Consider the following 890-nt stretch of genomic DNA (forward strand, 5'->3'; position numbering starts at 1 on the left):
TTAAAAACAGATATAAATAGATTAAAGTAAAACAAAATCCAATTTTCCATTCTCCAATTTTAACTAGCTACGGGCAGCTGTGAAGGCATATCATTCGTGTCAGACTCTTTGCTTGTGCTGAAGTCAGAGATGGAAGGGGAGTCTTCTTGTTCTGCGTTTGGTCCAGGATTGGCACTTTGAAGATCATCTTCCTGAGGGAAGAGTTCAGGATGATGCCGAAAACACTCCTGCATGCTGCTGAACTGCTCCAGACAGTCTGAACCCTTCACCTCTTCTTGACTAAAGTGGAAGCATGCAAATGCATTCTTAAACTGCTCGCCACACACTCCACTTGCCATCCCCCCTAAACACGGACAGTCCCAATTTATCTCACCACTCGGCAAGATGAGACCTGAACACAAAGAGAAAGTGAGGTGGATATAAAATGGCAAAGTTACACAGTTTCATCTAAAAAAGGAAGTATTTCTTTCCATCTGTCACCTTTTTCTTCATGGTCCTCATTTGCATCCTCCTCATCCAGTTTCACAGTGCTAGGAATTTCATGTTCTTCCTTGGTAACAAATATGACTCGGTCTTTCCCTGTAAAGAGTTAATGATGAGAATTAATAGTTGTCAAGTAGGCAAGTAATTAATAACAACTTGAAAAGAAAATATATCCCTTTATTTCTTATTACTGGTGTTAACAATGTTAAAAACAATGTTTTTTTTTAAAAGGTTGTGGTAAACCACTTCCCAGGACAATTCAGATGTACACATTTCACCATCACATTAACTTTTTTTTTTTTTAATCTTTAATTTTTGTTACACTGTTAATTTTTAAGTGTTGCTTTTACATTGTGTAATGCTCATGATTCTTGTCTATTTCTGTCAATGATGAGTTATTCCTAGAA

General features: G+C 37.1%; 1 protein-coding gene across 1 annotated transcript; it reads right to left on the bottom strand.

The window, feature by feature from the left end:
• Nucleotides 1-6: 6 nt before the first annotated feature.
• Nucleotides 7-586, bottom strand: chchd4b (coiled-coil-helix-coiled-coil-helix domain containing 4b; the record flags this gene model as incomplete). Its single annotated transcript, XM_016266360.1, has 2 exons — nt 7-391; nt 481-586. Coding segments are annotated over 2 exons (438 nt in total), but the record flags the coding sequence as incomplete, so codon positions are not given.
• Nucleotides 587-890: the final 304 nt, after the last annotated feature.

The sequence above is a fragment of the Sinocyclocheilus grahami genome, unplaced genomic scaffold, assembly GCF_001515645.1.
Source record: "Sinocyclocheilus grahami isolate Dianchi unplaced genomic scaffold, SAMN03320097.WGS_v1.1 scaffold40545.1, whole genome shotgun sequence".
Lineage (NCBI taxonomy): Eukaryota > Metazoa > Chordata > Actinopteri > Cypriniformes > Cyprinidae > Sinocyclocheilus > Sinocyclocheilus grahami.